The sequence below is a fragment of the Bos indicus x Bos taurus genome, chromosome 5 (genome assembly GCF_003369695.1).
Source record: "Bos indicus x Bos taurus breed Angus x Brahman F1 hybrid chromosome 5, Bos_hybrid_MaternalHap_v2.0, whole genome shotgun sequence".
NCBI lineage: Eukaryota > Metazoa > Chordata > Mammalia > Artiodactyla > Bovidae > Bos > Bos indicus x Bos taurus.
In genome coordinates this window covers 54659542-54676576 of record NC_040080.1, presented here as the reverse complement: position 1 = coordinate 54676576, position 17035 = coordinate 54659542, and the positions used below count along the sequence as shown (strand labels likewise).

The window sequence follows — 17035 nt, the reverse complement described above, 5'->3', positions numbered from 1 at the left end:
GGCAAGAATACTGGAGTGAGTTGCCATTTTCTTCTCCAGGGGTTCTTTCCCACCCAGGAATCAAACCTGCGTCTCCTGCATTGCAGACGGATTCTTTACCACTGAGCCACCTGGGAAGCCCCTGACATGCCATGTAAGCACTCAGATGATTGCTGAATCTAGATAAACTCACTCCTCAAAGATTAAAAATTAAAGTATCACGACATTTTGGTATCTTTCATCTGACCATCCATATCAGATGTTCCCATTCAAACATTACCCAGCACCATGGTTTATGGTTAAAAGAATTGGTCCTTAGGTCTAGTGGCACTTTGAATCTTTTATGCCGTATTACTGTATCAGTATCAAGAGGATTTTATGCAAAATTGGGAGAGTCTCTGTGATCAAAACTAACTAAAGGACAAGCAACCTGCAAAAAAAAAAAAAAATTAAAGCATCAGATAAAATTTAAGTTTTTATGAGACTTCAGTTTTTGAAATATGTAACTCTTACAGCACAAACACAAGTTATTTACACGTTCTTTTTACAAAATGTGTATGCCATTTTGAAAGAATACTGTTAAGATCATGATCTAAAATACCTGTCAAGAGTTCAAAAAGGACCCATGGAATCTGGTCTTCATAAATCCACAGTACAATGACATAAAACACGGCTGAACGTCAAAGCTTACTTACACATGAGAATACTAATTCTGTATCATGGCCTATGGCCTGTTTTGTACAGCTGCAAGTTAGACATGGTTTTGACATTTTAAAAAGATTATTAAAACAAAAGCTAAACTAAACAAAGAATATGCAACACAGACCCATGTGGCCGGCAAGTATTTACTCTCTGTGGCATTTTAAAGAAAAAGTTTCCTGACCCTGCATTACATGAAGCTGACTGAGAGACAGCTACTGGAATATACTGGTGAGTATTTAAAAGAAGACACCACTGTTATGTGCCAGTACCATCAGCACTACTCATTTCTAAAATGAGGCACTTCTTTTTCAATATGTACATCTTCAAAACATAATTACATCTAGGAAGTAGCTCTGCTACTTAACTCTAGCCCTTTGTAATCAGGTCTCCACATAAAATCACAGTATTCTTAGGGGCTGAAGAAAACAAGTACAAATATCAGATGTCTGTCATTGAGTTCATAAGTCATGGCAAGTAGGTTAAGATCCCATAGTCTTCAATGTTAATAAAATTTATAATTTAGATATTGTCAATAGGATGTGTTACTGCTGCATTATTTAAATAATATCTATAAAAACATGTTACACATCCTAATTCATTGTTTTTGAAAGGAAGAATAACTTAACTTAGTAGCTACTTTAAAAATGAGAGATGGGAAAAAAGAACCCCCCCCCCCCCAAAAAAAAAAGGTAAAACCACAACAAAAAGCTTTGGAATGCAAAAGACAGGGGACTCTTAGCAACAGCACTCAAGGTGGCTTAGGCGTCTCATTTTAGCTAGCTGCTCAGTTCCCATAGCGACCTCTGTCTCTCATCTGTGAGCTACTTCATTTCAAGAATGACAGACAGGTCCATGAGCAAATGTTTTAGAAGTAAAACCAGAGCTGCTCAACACGCAAGTCTTCTCTGTGTGGGCTAAGCAGTTCCTGGTCAGCAGGCTATGTTCACGCCAGAAGTACTGTACTGGGTGTTTTCCCTTCTGCAGGCCAAGCTGGCTGAGCATCACGTCACGAAGACATCTCTGATGCCGAGTTTTCAAATGCTCAGTGAATGCTGAGGTAGATTTTCTGATGGAGATCTTTTATACCCTGATTCGATCAGGACTCGCTTCTTTGTGTATCCTCCTTCTGGGAAATATCTTCCGCTTAAGTGCAATTAACTAAAGGATGAAAGACAGAAGATAAATTGTAATTCTCCAGGTTGACAAACTTTACCTTTCTTGCTGAGGGTCATATGACCTTAATCTTTTCCCTAGTCCTATACATAAAGAATAGACGGCAAATGTGGCTCCATCATTCCTCCCCTCAAAACAAAACTGATGGCTTTTTATATGGTTCAAATTATTTATTCCCGTTTCTTTTTCTTTAAGACCTATAAAAACTACATATTTTTATATAACAATTACCACATGTATTTATTTTCAAGATGTCTGTCAAGTCTTTCCACTGAAGGACACTGACTCTTCTTCACCTATTAAGATACTGTCTCTGGGTTTGAAAACAACTACACGTGTCATCACTTCATGGGAAATAGATGGGGAAACAGTGGAAACAGTGTCAGACTTTATTTTTCTGGGCTCCAAAATCACTGCAGATGGTGACTGCAGCCATGAAACTTAAAAGACGCTTACTCCTTGGAAGGAAAGTTATGACCAACCTAGACAGCATATTCAAAAGCAGAGACATTACTTTGCCAACAAAGGTCCATCTAGTCAAGGCTATGGTTTTTCCAGTGATCATGTATGGATGTGAGAGTTGGACTGTAAAGAAAGCTGAGAGCCAAAGAATTGATGCTTTTGAACTGTTGTGTTGGAGAAGACTCTTGAGAGTCCCTTGGACTGCAAGGAGATCCAACCAGTCCATTCTAAAGGAGATCAGTCCTGGGTGTTCTTTGGAAGGACTGATGCTAAAGCTGAAATTCCAATACTTTGACCACCTTATGCGAAGAGTTGACTCATTGGAAAAGACTCTGGTGCTGGGAGGGATTGGGGGCAGGAGGAGAAGGGGACGACAGAAGATGAGATGGCTAGATGGCATTATCGACTCAATGGACATGAGTTTGAGTGAACTCCGGGAGTTGGTGATGGACAGGGAGGCCCAGCGTGCTGCAATTCATGGGGTCACAAAGAGTCAGACACGACTGAACAACTGAACTGAGCACGTGTAAGCTAGAATTTTAATTTTTTTCCTAAGAGTTCTATCATCATTGTTTTCCTGTACTTAGTAACCATATCAACAATCATTGGGGATTACCTGTATTTTCAAGTTTATTAATAGGCTGAAATGCAAAAGTTCATCTATGACTTTGTAGATTCGAACTTGGAATAAATACTTCTAACAGCAACAGTTTATCCATGATACATCTGAAATAGAAAACCTGACCACTGTTAGAAGAAAGTTTCAATGAGAAAAATGTGTTTTTTACGGTTTCAATTTCTAATCCTCCATCTTGAGGTGAGAGCGGGGTGTGCCCAAGCATGGACTACAGTGTTCTGGACGAGCTGGATTCCTGGGCAGAGGAAGGAGCAGCCTTGGCTTGTTTGTGAGTATGGTAGAAGGTAAGGAATTTGATTCAAGCTGGTAAAGAACAAGGTGCCAGGGAGGAGAGGGGGTTTATTCTTCCTTTCCCCTTCCTCCTGCTGGTAAAAACAACAGTAAGCAAAGACCCTCTTGTTCCTTCCACGGCCTCCAGCTGCTCCTTTCAGCCAGCACACAGCTGACCCACAGGCTCCTCACTGGACTCTCTTCTAAAAGCAGGCACAGCACAAGATTTCTTCCTAAGATTTTTACTTGCCAAGAACAATGGCAACACAATCAAGAGGATGTTTCTATTCCCTGGGAGGTGGACAAAGGTGAAACTGCTTGCCTGCCAGACCTTTCTTTCCTGAGTTTCCTTCCATCCACAGCAGGAAGCCTGGGAGTGTTTATCCTAAAGCTCTCAGTTCTCAGGCCGCCGCTGCCTCCTCAGTGTAAGTAAACTCAGTGAAAACATCCCACCATGACCGCCAGATAAGCCTCACTCCAGAATCACCAGGAAGGAGGCTGAGGTGGGTTCACCTGCCCGGCACAGGTCAGGACAGCCTGACACTATTCCCTCTTCCTTGAATCCTTCTTCTTTCTGAGAATTTCACATCTGCTGTGGCCTGAAGAGGATTCTCTTATTCCTCTTTTGACCTCACAAATCTCCCTCTTACTTCCAGACTGTCCCGTGAAGGAGGCTGTGTGCTTGCCTGCCTGGGGAAGAACTGCCAGCATTCAAGGAAGAAACGTAGACGGGAGAGGATGGCCTGGCGCACAAGCCAGGCGCCACCGGCAGAACTGGGGGAGGCCTGCAGATCAAGACACTGTGGGCTCTTTTAGAAAGATTAAAAGAAAGAAGATTGGAGACCCACAGAAAATTAGTATCAGATGCAGATTCTGGGTGGTTTTTTTGGTTTACAATAGTTTGACTTGTAGACCTCAGGCTAAAACTGGAAAGCTCTATTTACTGAACTCCACGAACAAAGAATACTGGTAATAGGTTTAGAAGATAGATTTTAAAAAGTCAGTTATATCTATAACTTGTTTACCCATTCACTTGTTGATGGACTTTTGGGTTGATTCTAATTCTGGGCAATTACCAAAAAAGTTGCAGTGAACATGTTTAAGCCTTTGCAAAGACACTTGTTTTCATTTCATTTTGGTAAATATCTAAAAGTGGAATGGCTGGTTGTTTGTTTGATCATTTCAAATTGTTTTCCAAAGCTGTTGTACTTTTGCGTTCTGTCAACAGTGTACGAGAGTTCCAGGTTTCAACATCCCTTCCAGCACTAGATATGGTCAGGCTTTTAAATTTTAGTCATTCTAATGGGTGGGTAAAACTTCACTGTGGTTTTGATTTTCATTTTCCTGATGAATTATGATGTTGAATACCTTACCATGTGCTTACTGGCTATTTGAATGTCATATTTAGTGAAATGCTTGTTCACATCTTTCATCCACTTTTAAAAGTAGGCTGTCTTGATATTGATTTATAAGAATTTTTTATATACTTTGGATACAGACCTTTTATATGGATTGTAAATATTTTCTTGTATTTGCACATTTAACTGCTTCTTTTGAAGAGCTGCTGCTGCTACTGCTGCTAAGTCGCTTCACTCGTGTCCGACTCTGTGCGACCCCAGAGACGGCAGCCCACCAGGCTCCCCCGTCCCTGGGATTCTCCAGGCAAGAACACTGGAGTGGGTTGCCATTTCCTTCTCCAATGCAGGAAAGTGAAAAGTGAAGGTGAGGTCGCTCAATCGTGTCCGATTCTTGGCAACCCCATGGACTGCAGCCTACCAGGCTCCTCCGTCCATGGGATTTTCCAGGCAAGAGTACTGGAGTGGGTTGCCATGGCCTTCTCCGCTTTTGAAGAGCAGAAACTTTTAAATTTGAAAAAGTTCAGTCTATCGATTTCTTTCTTTGGTAATTTATGCTTTGTGAGTATTAAAAAGCCTTTGCCTATTACAAGATCACGAAGATTTTCTCCTATATGTTTTTGACAATGTTTATACTTTAAGGTCTTACATTTAGGTCTGTGATCCAGTATTTTGTGTTAGCATTTGTGTGTGGTGTGAGATGAGGATTGATATTCTTTTTTTTTTTTCCCTATGTCTATACCTAGTTGATATGGCAGTACTTGTTGAAAAGATTTTTCTTGCCTTGTGAATCATTTTGGCACTTTTGTCAAGAATTATTTGATCGTGTATGTATAGGTTTATTTCTGAATTCTCTATTCCATTTATTGATTTATGTGTCTATCTTTTCATCAATATAAAACTCTTATTATTATTGTAGTTTTGTAGTAATTCTTAAAATTAAGAAATCTAAATATTCCAACTTTATTCTTCTTTTTTAAAAAAGTATTTTGATTATTCCAGGTTCTTTGTAATTCCATGTACATTTTATAATGGATTTGTCAATTTCTGCAAAATAGTTTGCTGGGATTTTGATAGGGATTTCCTTGAATCAATATAGGGATAATTGCTATCATAATAAACATGTTCAATCCTCAAAAAAGGCAGTTATGACTGCTGCCTGAATATTATGAAATATTTGACATATGAGCTATAAGCCAATAACAGAAATAAACATTTTCTTGTTATGAATTTATATCATTTTCTTAAAAAAAAAATTAGATGCCAAGAAATTGACATCCACATAAAATTGTTAAAACTTACCTGTTCAGCAAAAAATGAGAATACAGTAAACATAATCAATGTTGCTAGCACACAATGAGTCCAGAACTTCAATTTGTCTCGATACGCCCTCCTGTTCAGAGAAAAAAGAAAGCAAATATGTAGTTCTGTGTAAGGTTTAACTATCATTAGCTAGTAAAACTAACTATATAGTATTTACTAGTTTAGCAAACTATACTAGCTTAACAAAAACAATGTTGTGGAACTCAAAAACAATGTCTGAAGGCAATTCTAAAACGTTAACATAATTATACATTTCCCATGTGAGTTCAGGTTTTTCATTGTTATAGTAAATATTTGAATCAGTAACAGTTCCAGCCAGCTTGGCAAGGCTGGCCACCACCACACAGTGGCTTGAGCACCTGGCCTCCGCCCTCAACACTGCTGGACCGTTAAAATGCCTCTAATAGAGCTCAAGTGAAGTGCCTGCACTTCAGCTGTTAGTGGACACATCACCTGGCAGCTGCAAGCAGAATTTTGGGCCATGTCTCAAGTCTCATAGGTATTGAGCTTGGACCTGCTCTTTCTTGACCCTAAAAGAAGTTTTTGGAGCTAAGATCTTCATGTCTGCTATTCAAACTGATGTTAGAGTGTGTGCAATTTGACTGTCATATTGAATTAAGGCTTCCCTGGTGGTTCAGTCGGTAAAGAATCTGCCTGCAATGCGGAAGACCTGGGTTTGGTCCCTGGGTTGGGAAGATCCCCTGGAGGAGGGCATGGCAACCCACTCTAGTATTCTTGCCTGGAGAATCCCCAGGGACAGAGGGGCCTGGTGGGCTGCAGTCCATGGGGTCACAAAGAATCAGACACGACTGAGCAACTAAGCACAGCACAGCACATTTATTCATGCAATCACCCAGTAACACTTCCTGTCGATAGACAGGTGATGAGTAGAGGTCCCTGCTCTAAAGCACCTGTGAACCTGGGGAGGTGCTGATGTGCAGATAACCAGCCACCACACAAGGTGGACAGAGATACCTATTATCAAAAGCAGTCTTGCAGAGAAACAGTGAAATGAGTGCATCAAACAGATGGTGACACTTCATTTAAGCCTTGAAGTGCGGCAGGAAAACCTGTGGCTGAGAAAGGGGAGGAGCATGAGTAGAGGGGAAACCCAGGCCCTGCAGAGCTGAGTCCAGTCTGGCCTGGAGGACACAGCGATGTGCAGCCAAGAAAAAGCAGGTGGGTGTGGACTGCAGTTGTTCTGGAAAACCACACACTGTGGGTTGGACACAATGCTCTAATGGGAAGGGGGATGATATATAGCGTATATGTGTGTGCACACGTGTGTCACAATCGGGGTGGCTATTTGAAGGATGGCTGTCACAAGCAGGTGACCAGAGGCAGGCAGTCCAGTTAGTCCAGGCAAAGGAAAGAATGAGGGCTGGATGAGGGCAGCGAGGATGGAAGGAAACAAGCAACATTAAGAGACACTGAGGATGGAATCAGACTAGGTGAGAGGACAGTAAGGATAAAGGTGGGGCGGGGTTGGGGGTGCGTGGCGCATGGGGAAGTATGGCAGGTTTCTCGTCTGTAATTTGGAAATAATAATTTTTTATGAAGATTAAATAAATGCTTAACATAAGGCTTATAAGATATGCTCACAGCCTCTGCTGAGTTCCAGTCATTCACAGCGCCTGGTAGGGGGTGTCTCCAACCCAAGCCACAGATTCCAAATGGCACCTGCCCTGTACTGTTCTTCCTCCCGTTTCCTACATTAAGAGGACCAACAACCAGCTCCGAGAGAAAATCACTCACTTCTATTCCTAACTCTCATCTCATCTGTGGTGGTCAGAGTAGCACTTTTTATTGTAAAGAGTAAACATACTGCCCAGCACAGTGTCGGCTGTACAGCAGGTACTCAAGAAACAGGGAAGCCACTCTGAGGGCAATGATGATGAATAAAGCTCAGCAGATGTACTGGACCAGTTAGATCAATAAAAACTATACATGTCTTTTTACAAAGAAATTAGAGAAAATAACACAGTAAAGAAACTTCATCACTCTAAAGAAGAAAAACATACATGTATTTGAAACATGGACACTTACCATTCCTGCAGCTCATGCATATGAAGGAAACGGTTTCGATACTCCCTTGGCAGCTCAAACTGGGATGGGATGGGGAACATGGATTCGTAGAAGTCCCTGAGAACAGCCTTCACTGTCTGGGCATCTTTATGATTGTGGTCAATGTTGTCATTCAGACAGACAAACTTCCTGGAGACAACAGAGACCCAGGGTTGTTATTGGTTCTTATGAGGATAATCCTTACCTAACAAAACAAGAAGTGTGGATTTGGAATATGTTTTAAATGGACTTATGTCCCAAGTTGTGGCATTTACTGATATGATTCTCTGGGGGAATAACAGTCTGTAAAATTTTTCCTTAGATATTTCTCTCCTATAAAACAAAAAGAACTAGGGATGATAGATAATTTTGAATATGCCTTCTAGCTATAGGAATACATTATTTTAATTGCTGTTTGGGGTTGGCATGTGCCCAGTTTAGTGTTAACTGACTGAAGCATTCTGTTAACATCCAGGGAAAAACTAGTAAGTGCCTACAACTGAGTTCTCTGAACTGACAGAATTACATTACTAAGAACAGTCATGTAGACAGCTGAGATAGAGATGGTTCCTTATAGCTACAGATTTTATGAGGTTGATAACTTCTTAATATTGACATGTCTCCAACTAGGCTGTATGATGAATTTCAGCAAAAAGTAAATTACAGTGGTGCTTCCCAACTTGTTTCATGTTCCTTTGAGGCAAAAGTCAATAAGTTGAGGGCCCATTAGAGATAACACCACTTTTGAATTACATTTAAATTTTGTTTTTACAATTTTATCAAGTATAATAAAGTCCTCAGATCCTGCCACCAAAAGGAAATACAGAAGACACAGGAACACATTAGATAACTGGGAGACGATAAGAAATGTTCAAGGTTCAGGAAATCTACAGAATGTGTAATCTGATTTCTTCATGTGCGTGCATTTTAAGTTTCTTCAGTTGTGTTGGGTTCTGTGACCCCATGGACTGCAGCCTGCCGAGCTCTTCTGTCCATGGCATTCTCCAGGCAAGAATATTGGAGTGGGTTGCCATGCCTTCCTCCAGGGGATCTTCCTGGCCCAGGGATCGAACCTGTGTCTCTTACGTCTCCTGCATTGGCAGACAGCTCTATACCAATGCACATGCAAAAATGCATATGGATTAAAAAGAGAGAGAGAGAGAGAGAGAGAGAGAGATGGGGGAACCTATAGACATAATTGTAATGAATGTACTTGATACCATTTCAAGCCAACAAAGTTAAAAACATAAATGCTTATAAAAGACAATGGGGGAAAAACGTGTACAGGGGCCAGATAGGTTATCATGTTAAGGAATAAATAATGGTATTATGGTTATTTTCAAAAAATCCTTTTAATTTAGAGACATATACTGAAAATTTTACAAAAAAAAAAAAAAGGATACAGTGACTGAAATTTATTTTAAAATAACTGGGAAGTAGTAGTGAAGGAGTGGGTGTGTTCAGATGAAACAAGATCAACTAGTTGCTTCTTATTGAAGATGAGTGATGAGTAAGTGAAAGTTCATGGCCCTATCTCTTCTTTAAACTTGGGGAATGCTTTTGATTAAAGGATATTAAAGAGTTATGTCCACCAGATACAGTGCAGGAGCCCTGACTGCTTCCTAGACTAAAAACAAAGAATAGCTAAAAAGGGCCTTTGGAGGCACCTCAGGAAATTTGAGTATAGACCATCTATTCGATGGTATTATTTAGTTGGTATTAAGGTTTTTGGATATGTGTGAACAGTCCTATGGTATAAACGAGAATGACTTTGTTTAAAAGACCTATGCTATGATAATGAGGGTAAATTAGCGTATCGTTGTCTGCAACTAATTTTCAAATGGTCCAGCAAACAAAGGAAAAACCAAACCTGTGTGTGTGTGAGTCTGTATAGAGATGAAGTGAGAGATCAGACATAACAAAACACTAAAAATTTAAGAATCTGAGTTTAATGTACTATTGTTTTCAGTCTTTCTGTATCTTCAAAATTTTTCCAACAGCTGGGAAAATGTAAAGAAGAAAAGTATGGGTATGAAACAAAGAGAATGTGTGGATACAGGGTAACCAAAGAAGACCATGTTGGGTACCCAGCACACACTCCCTCTCTTTCCCAAAAGAACTTGCACTTTGCTCAGTATTTCTGCCCCTGTGAACTGACTCAAAGGGAGGCAACCTCACCTGACTCAGGACATGGCTGTGTCTGCAGGGACATAAGAACTGTGGTGCTGGCCTGCCTCCACCCTGGGGATGAAGCGACATAAGGAGGGCAGCAGAGCCCAGATACTCTCCCAGATTCCCTGTTAATGTGATAAACCAGTCCTTAACACCAGTCAGTCAGAAGGCAGGTTTTCCACTCCTGACTTTAAAGTGAGCCTCAGAAAAGTAAAACAGAAGAGCTAAAATGATAAAATGTGTTCAGGTCCATGGGAGGGATCTGAGCCTAGCAGACAATGCTGGAAAAGCCTGTCTTGACTTGGATCTTCTTAGCAAAACCTGAACCCTTTAAGTTACATGAAGATGTCTGTGAATTTGCTCACCCAATGACTTTTAAACTAGCACAGGACATGAACGTATAGGGTACAACTAAAAACACTAAGTTCTCACTTGGTTTTACTACAGATAACCTATGACTGAGTGAGCACATTAACAGGATGGGGGAAGCAAAAAGCAAGTATCAAAACCGGCTCCTAAGGTTTTAGAGCAGGGCATTCTGAACAGAGGGAAGAGCATATACAAAAAGCTGCCAACTGGGTGGTTCTTAATTACTATGACTTTGTTTTTTTAGCTTGTGGGAAATGTTATTTTGTAGGAAATAAAATATTTTATGAGTATACTATGTAAGTGTTAAACATTTTCATTTTTCTTAAAATTCTATACCTCCCCCCACCCCCAAAAGAAACGAGAATGAAATTTTAAGGAAAAATTCCCTGGCTTTAAAATGCCTGGAAATTTTACACTTCTGATCATGTATAATTAAAATCATAATGTATATGAGGGGGCAACTGAAAACTTCCAAAAGCATTTAAAAGACTCAGATGAAAACATTCAACTTCACGTATCAATGGCCTTTTCTCAAGAAACTACTTCTATTTCCCATTGAAATTCAAAACTCAAAATGCAGATTTTAACCAATTTTATCAAACTAGGGCAACTGTTGGAGGTGAGGCCGGAAATTTTCAGGGCTATGTAAAGCTGAACACTTCATTCATTCCCAAAGAATGACTGCAGTTTGCTGGATTAATTTTCACAACTATGGTAGCATTCCTTTTTCCTCAGAAGCTAATTTGAACTTTCCTTTGAATTGCAAAGACAGGTCTAATCACAACAATTTCTCTGGAACCCCCTATTTCTAAAAATAGAAATCTATTTTCTGTAACAGAAATATTTTTTTTTACTATAAAAGAAATAGAAAAATCGAAATTTCTAAGAGTCCCAGTCATGTGGCCTCACCTCCCCGACAACGCAGTTAACCCTCAGCCTCGCTGAACAGTCATGTCGCTGGACTCAGAGATATCCGTGCCAATCCCTGTGCATGGGGGGCCGATCTCAACTCACAATTCCCATCTCTCAATTCAAACATTACCACCACCATTAGAGGTTTCCATCTGCTCCAAACAAAACTAAGGCACTCCTTTCTCTCTAGTACTGCTGCCTTTTTTTTCATGTTTACTTGCATGATTAAAGATATTTTCAAAGTTATGGGAATTCTCTGTCCATTCTATCCAATTGTTCTATGAACCTAAAATGTTCTAAATTCAAAACAAAACAGTACCTGGGGTTTTTTCTTATATCATCCAACTGGCCAACTACATGAGAAACATTGGTACGAATCATCTTAAAAGCAATTTCTTCTTCTCCCATGATTTCAAACCTAATTATCAAAACATAATGAGTGTAAATATGTATATGAATATGTAAAACAAAATTTCAATAAGAAAGTTTTATAAAACTTTAAAGAACCAACATTCTCAGGATGACTTAATCTTTCCATATTACTAAAGAGAAAAATCACATATAAATTTCAAAGGATGGTTAATAGATAAACTATGGTAAAATTATGAAAATACCACACTCATAATTATTCTTAAATTAAACAAAGAGAAAATGTACACAGTATTTACCTGTATTTGTTTTTGTCCTTATATGCTTTGTGGATTTTATCAGTTACTGGTTTACAGTTGGTTACTAGACTTTTAGTGACTGGTGGCTGTGAGAAAACACAGACATTACATCAGGGCAAAGCCTGGGGTGAGGCAAGGGAAGCATTCATCTCAAGTGCAAGTTTTAAGGGCACATGAAAAGATGAACCAAGATGAATCAGTAATCAAGATGAGTATTTTAATGCAATATTAAAAAAAAAAAATCAAGTTGGCATACTATGGCCCACAGACTAATTGTCTATTTTTTAAATAAAGTTTTAATTTTTTCAGAAAGAAAATAAATTTCTAACAAACTAATGGACTGGTCTATAACAATACTCATAGGCCAAGCTATCATTCTTATAGTCTAATTAGAAAATACTTTATCCTGTGCGTAATTACAGGTAATTACAGAAATGAAGTCAACATCTGGCTAAGAGTTCATTCAAGTAATGTCAGCCAATGCTGCCACTATCGCTAGTGCTTGTACTCAACAGTTATCTGCGTGAGCCTCAAGACTGACCTGTAACTGTGAGCAAAGCAGCCCCTACTTAATTCTTAGCACTCAAAGGATATTTGCTGATTGTAAACCTTATGCCAGATTATTTGGTAAAATAATAAAATACTCTGCTAATAAATGAAGATGTATGTATTTCTTAAAAAAAAAAAAACAAACCCAACACGATAAAATCCCTCAATAACCTTTCATCATGCCTATAAAAGGGCAAGACGAATAACTGCATAGATCATCTTCCTTAGAAAAGAATACGCTTCGGTAAGTTCTATATAAGTACAGGGGATTGGCAATTCTACAGTCTTACTAGGAAGCCAAAGTTTATAGAGAAGGAAAGAAAGAAAAGTTAAAAGACGGACGTGGAAATAAAAGGTGGTGAAAAGACAAGTTTGGAGTGAGTGCCAAGGCAGGCTACACCTGGGGTGACTTCAGTGGCCTCTAAGGCAACCTGTCAACACAATCTCAATGTGGTCCTGAGGACAGTGAAGACCAGAGAGGCCTGGTCCGGGGGACAGGCTGAGGGGACATGGTTTAGGAGCCCAGCACACTTCCTCCTCTCGTCAATGCTCTGGGATTGCCCACCAAGAAGATACCAGAAGGGACAAATCAGGACAGCCTGGAACTCATAGCTCACTGTCCCCCTCCTGGGAAAAGGGTGTACCCAGATCTTTGAGAGAACTTCAGTTATCTTGACACATAATAAAGGGTGTTTTTAAACCAGGATATTGATATCCAGATGATTCAGAGTTGATTATATTAGCTTTGTTGGGGGTAATTCCAAATGTGGGGAAAACAGAAAAAAACTATCACTGTTTGAAAGAATGTCTTTTAGTCTACACAACCTAATTTCTTCTTTTCAACTGTGATTCTGTTCTCTCAAGAGGCAGGGAAAACACCTACAATGATTACAAATGTGCCTTTTTAATCTTTAAGAACACACTTGTAAAGAACTACTAACGTGTGTAACAGTCTGGGTTTTATAGACCGCTTTTCACTGTACGGGCCCAACATCCCAGAGAAGCTGTTGCGCCTCACGAGACAAGCTGCTGATCTGTTATCAGCCAGGCCTCCCGAGGGCCCACAACCGGAGCTGGTCTCAGACCCTGGCTGCTGATTCTTGCCTGTTCACCCCACTAAAGCAAACTCCCTTAGGCTGACACCAGGTCTTACACCTTACCTCAGTTTTATTGACTTCATAGTTTAGAATATTTAGAAAGCTGGCTTTCAGTGACACATAGCTATACACCAACCCGTGTCATAAGCTGGACTGACCAACACACAACCAGCAATACGTACAGCTTGTCTGCATATTCCAACAGCTGTCAAGGTGCCCCTCACACGTCTCGTCATGGGTGGGCTTCCCTGGGCCCTGAGACACACCATCCCTGCTGTGTGCAGTGAATGCGAAACGAATGACTGCCTTCTTTCAGAAATCAGACTTGTAACTGATTATTAGAGTTACTTGTAACTGATTAGAAGAGTGATTACGTTACTCTTCTCTACATTCATTTACAAACATCTTGTCTCCAGATAATTATAGGGCTTGAACATCTGCAAGGTGGTCAGTTTTTAAAAACATGTGTTATTTTGGACTTCCCTTGTGGTCCAGTGGTTAAGATTCCCACGCTCCCAACACAGGGGACACAGGTTCAATGCCTGGTTGGGGAACTAAGATCCTGCATGCTATGTGGCCAAAAAAAATTTTTTTAATTAAAAAACAAAAAAATTACTTAGGTTTGAAAAAACATTGTTTTGATTATGAAAGTTATCTATTCATTACAGAAAATATGAAAATACTAGTGTGAAAAAAGATATTAAGAACTACCAGTAAAAAAAAATAAGCCAGATACAAAAGACTATACGATTTTAAAAGAAAACTACCTATGATTTAACCCACCACCTATTTTGTAAACATTTTTTCCATGTGTGTGTATTTGTGTGTGTGTGTGTGTGTGTGTGTGTGTGTGTATGAGTAAAATTAACTGTAAGCATCACATAAATGGCTGTATTATATCCTTGTTCCATCAATTCTAAATGCAGATTTTTTTTTTTTTTTACATTTTCATTTCTTTGAAACTGGGATGCATCTTACAATCAACAAAGTCTTCCAACCATTTCAGCCAAGTGGCACTCTAATACATTTGTGTGCAGATCATCTACTGACCCTACTGGTAAGATCCATCATCAAAGCAACTTAGCTTTGAGGAAAGATGGGGTTCAATTTGATGAGTAGGCCAGAATACTGGAGTGGGTAGCCTTTTTCTTCTCCAGGGGATCTTCCCGACCTAGGAATCGAACCGGGGTCTCCTGCATTGCAGGCAGATTCTTTACCCACTGAGCTATCAGGGAAGCCTGAGTATTTCCTTGGTTAATGTTTAACAGGATTGCTCTCCTAAGCAATGAGTATACTCCAGGGTTACCTTCTGCCATCCTTAGTAAAAGGTTGTCTGCTTATAGAACATAAGCAAGTAATCTCAATATTAGCTTAAACCATTAGGGAGGAAAAAAAGATATTCCAAAGAAAAATATAAATTATTATAGATTATTGGTGCTACTGATTTCTACCAGACCTATAAACAGAGAGCCAGCTTCTAGTTTTTGAAGTGCTGTACAGAAATGATAGTAACACCCAATAAGGATGGACTCTGTTTTACATAAATGAACCCATATCACTCACCAGATTTGGATCATAGTATGCTTCCTGAGTTGGTGGGATGTTGTTTAGCTGAGTGATATTAGCAGGAAGCATTTTCGAACAATTTATTAACATGTGTTCCAGACCTGTTAAATCCTAACAAAGCAAAAATAAAAGCATAAACCTTCTACATACAAGTAATGCTTGTGGTTTTACAAATATGTTAAAGTCACCAAAGTGTAAGTGCTACCTTCAAAGAGAGTTTGACTGTATGATTCTAAAAGACCCACTAAAAAGAGCAGAATGAGACAATACAAACAACTCATCTTTGCCTCAAAGTGGAACGTACAGGACCGGGAGGCCCCTCTGATACTAGGTGAGCCAGGGGATCACCAGATGGGTGTCCTCCAGCTGGAATCCTCTTGGTGCCCCTTATTCCTGAGTGTCCCACTCCTGGGACTAGAGGATGCCAAGGCAGAGGGGACTCTGCAACACCACGGGTCCGGCTGAGGGCTCCACTCAGCCACGTCTGAAGCCCCTGGATGAACCTGTCATGAGAATCTTCTATGCAGTTATGGTCTGCCTCTTCTCCACACAATACTATAGCAATCCCTAATGAAAGTCTTAAAAAAAGTCATCCTATGAAACACAAACTTCAAAACTGATTTTAATCCTGGCATTAAAAATGGACTAGTTGTGAACACCCTTGTTTACTTGTACTTGCATTACACTGAAGTATGCAGGGGAAAGAGAAGGTATCAAACTTAAAAGTTTCATTTAAAATGTCACAAAATTGGGGGGGGTGGGGTATAAAATTACAATACCTGCAAACTTAAAGGCAAGTCATGAATTCTGGTGGCCAGTGTGCGGATTTCTCTGTCAGACAGGATGCCAGATTGGTCTGTGTCAACTTCATCAAAAACTTGCGATATGTTCATCGGCTGAACTGCACTCATAAGATAATAAAAATAAGAGAAGGCAAACTGCATGTCCTCGGAGTGGCGCACTTTGTGAAATGACGTCTTGTCAAATTCTTCAGGGAACCTGTCCAAATGTAACACATTGTGAGATCTGGATACTTACAATATATATGGTACCCCACACTTGTGGCATCAGAATCTTACTTCCCTCCTGCTGAGATAATACTTTCACCACACTAGTTATCAAGTGTCAGAGCCATAGATGCAGCATAGAGAGGATGTGAACTTCAAGCTGCCCTGGCTCTGAGCACAAGCAGAAAATTCAGACGTAAGCGAGACTTACATGTCTTGCAGTTCCTGCATCACGATTCGGTCGATCATGTGAGGCATGTGTGCAGGGACTTTCCGAGATGTGAATCCAAACTTGCTGTTTAGAATTTTGTTCACGTATCGGAGGGAATCGGCGAATGTGTCTTTTAGCTGCCTCCCGGTGTGCTTGCTGTCAGTAAAGTAGGCCATTTGTGTCTTCAGTGACTCTTCTTCCTGAAAGGAGAATTCCACCCAGCACAGCATTACATTTACTGCACAAGGGTCCTGTGTTAACAAGAGACGGGGGTACTACTTCAGGTAGCATGGAAATAACTAGTCACTGTCGTGTGGGGAAAATGAAATGAGCACTACACAGGTCTCCTTCTGCATCCTAAGACCAGGGGTCACCTGGTCGAGTTTAGTGAAAGTATCGCAGACAACAGCTGTTTATAGGGTTTTCTTCAGGGACTAGTCATTGACCATGAGATTTCACAGCCCATTACAATGCAACATTTAGAAAATCGATTTACAGTCCATTTGAGAGTGCTTTCAA

At 40.0% G+C, this 17035-nt stretch overlaps 1 protein-coding gene across 3 annotated transcripts in view; it reads right to left on the bottom strand.

Moving 5' to 3' along the window:
• Positions 1–436: 436 nt before the first annotated feature.
• Positions 437–17035, bottom strand: part of GNPTAB (N-acetylglucosamine-1-phosphate transferase subunits alpha and beta) — an 83848-nt gene continuing 67249 nt past the window's right edge. For all 3 annotated transcript variants that reach the window (XM_027541979.1, XM_027541981.1, XM_027541980.1), the window contains 8 exons: positions 16517–16716; positions 16078–16297; positions 15296–15409; positions 12087–12172; positions 11738–11836; positions 7948–8115; positions 5881–5971; positions 437–1839 (listed from right to left, as the gene is read on the bottom strand). In XM_027541979.1, coding sequence (XP_027397780.1) covers positions 1762–1839; positions 5881–5971; positions 7948–8115; positions 11738–11836; positions 12087–12172; positions 15296–15409; positions 16078–16297; positions 16517–16716 — 1056 coding nt within the window. In that variant the 3' untranslated portion in view covers positions 437–1761. The remainder of the gene's footprint in view (positions 1840–5880; positions 5972–7947; positions 8116–11737; positions 11837–12086; positions 12173–15295; positions 15410–16077; positions 16298–16516; positions 16717–17035) is intronic.